Here is a 2,436-nt window from a genome sequence, read left to right as displayed (position 1 = left end):
AGAGTAATGATAAATGAGTACTTTATTGCTACCCTTGGCCATATAATCAAAACTTTATAATACAAGAGGGGCTTATGTGACACTTAATCATTTGGCCCCTAAATCATTGGGTACTAGTGAACCAGTAGGATCAACTGTCCTTTACAACAATACTTTAATTAATGTCACTTACGCATCTCATTTTAGTGATCTACTTTGTACCTAACAAGAATTTAGATCTTTTTTGCGCCAAAAAATTAATAGGTTATGTTGTAAAAATCTTGGAATTCCTTTATGGGTCATTAAAATCCTGTTTTACAAAACCTAATAATGTAGATAAGCTAGACGGTTTGTTTTCTCGTATTTTCGTTCATTTATTGTTAATATAATTAAAATAATTTGTCTAAGAACTTTTTTCTTTAAATTTTCATACGGATGATGTTGAAAATTTTCAAAGGCTGTACACTGTAATCGGAGCATGTCTATACTATTCTGGACACTTGTTAAGTTCACATATACGTGATGAAGACTTAGTAGAAATTAATGCGTATTTAAAATTTAACAGTATATTAAGGCTTAGCACTGAAAAGGAGTTGGACAAACTTGTTATGTGGAAGGAAGTTTTTATCAAAGAACATAGAGGTCAGAATAAAAACGACAGAAATGAGAATAAGTAAACTTGAACTTTTTTAATTTTTTTTTTTATGTTGTGTTGTCCAATTCTTTTTTTTTTTAATGTAGAATACCAGATGGGCGTTGGTTTCTTTTGATCGTTGGTAAGGGTCATTTTATATTAGCCACCCTTTGGAAGCAGGTGGATGTACAGAAGATTTAAGAAATTATTGTTAGTTAATTTTTCTGACTCTAATTTTTCCTTTTTTGTTCTTCTATCAGTCAATCTGTATGGATTCATAACAATGTTGCTTGGCATGTTGTTTACAAACATTGCTTATCAAGGAATATTCTTAAACTTTTTTCTCTTCTATCAATATCTTTGTGTATAAATATTAGTGGTTTTCTTTAAATTGTTTGTTTTACAGGCGATAGGTGTAACATCCCCATCTCCATTTTACGTGGAGGAATGTGAAAGCTGTTTGGAACTGCTTTACGAAGTGGGACTGCATAAATATTTGACTACCTGGTTCTCATCAAACACATTACCACAGGTTGAAACAACTCCTGAATACTTGACAAAGTATGGCAGGAAAATGAGGGATTGTAAGTTTGTGATTATCTTTTACCCGCGCCACCGTCCGTTTATTATTAGTTCAATGAAAGTAAGGCAAGGATTGTTATTCTCAGCCATCTCAGTATAAAATAGAAGTCTAAACTTTTTTATTTTCTTTTAGCTCTAAAATCGGACAACTTTAGGAGCACTACACTGAAATTATCTAAATCTCAGCCGGATTTAAAGCGACGACATAACTCGTCTGATCAAATTAACTCAGTAATTAGTTCAAGTGATAATCCTATCAACAACTATCATAGTATGAGTCATCATAGCCTTTACAATCAATGGTATAACGGCTCACAGAAGAATTACAGACATTCAAGTAATTTAGACATCAGTTATTCGGAAGATTCTAATAGCTTGAAGAGCAACAGGTATGTTTGATGAGTATTTTATAGTTGTGTTCTTCGAGACTATGTTGTACATCCGTTCCGGAGATATTTTCTGACAAACATCCAACCATCCATCTAAACTTTCACATAATATTATTATAATAAGAAGAACTCGTAATGAGATATTAAGTGATGTTGCCATCTGCAGCAATATGGCAGTGGAATTGCCAGAAGAAAAAAAGATGTAGATAAGGCAAATAATACAAGAGAAGGGATAAAGCTTTGATTAAATATTATGTGTAAATTTTAATGTTGATGACATTTAATTTTTTGTAGTGAAATAACTGAGGAGCGTGTGACCGGGCGGCGAGCGGACAGAGAACATAAAGGTCGCCGTGACTCCTCTGGATCTGATTCTGACTGGGACAGACAGGTGAGGATGTTTATTAAATCGACAAGGCGAGCAGAGTATAGCAGATTTATAAGATTAAAACATTGCATGTTCTTATTAAGTACGAGTGTAAAAAACTGCCTGGTCTCCGCCCTGGTCTGTGTGAACAAAGCCTTTCATTGTGTACTTAAAATATATAAATAGATTATATTTTAATAAAAGTCTAAGCGTAAAGTCTAGTAGCTTTTTAAGTTTTTTTTTATTTGAGATCGGATTTGTAGTTTTTTTGCCAAAATTGACAATAAAATGTCATCATATATAATTTTCAGGATGGGAGTAGAACTAGCGGGAATATGACTATATTATGAATATATTATATGACAGATATAAGAAAAAGTTTATTTAAACGTTACACGCCGATAGAAAAAAATAAAAATCGTAAAAATACTTTTGGTCGTAATTTGAATTATATATCCTGAATTTTTATTTTGGTTACTTTTTTC

The 2,436-nt window shown here is 32.2% G+C and overlaps 1 protein-coding gene across 1 annotated transcript; it reads left to right on the top strand.

The window, feature by feature from the left end:
• Positions 1 to 417: 417 nt before the first annotated feature.
• Positions 418 to 2,345, top strand: LOC106113990 (uncharacterized). Its single transcript, XM_013307048.1, has 7 exons — positions 418 to 446; positions 545 to 652; positions 777 to 810; positions 1,020 to 1,197; positions 1,329 to 1,584; positions 1,879 to 1,975; positions 2,263 to 2,345. Exons 1-7 carry the CDS (start codon positions 418 to 420, stop codon positions 2,299 to 2,301), a joined length of 741 nt encoding a protein of 246 aa, XP_013162502.1. The 3' UTR covers positions 2,302 to 2,345.
• Positions 2,346 to 2,436: the final 91 nt, after the last annotated feature.

Source organism: Papilio xuthus, unplaced genomic scaffold (assembly GCF_000836235.2).
Source record: "Papilio xuthus unplaced genomic scaffold, Pxut_1.1 DF828142.1, whole genome shotgun sequence".
Taxonomy (NCBI): domain Eukaryota; kingdom Metazoa; phylum Arthropoda; class Insecta; order Lepidoptera; family Papilionidae; genus Papilio; species Papilio xuthus.
Note: the sequence above shows the minus strand (reverse complement) of the source record. Positions and strands in the feature narration are given on the sequence as shown.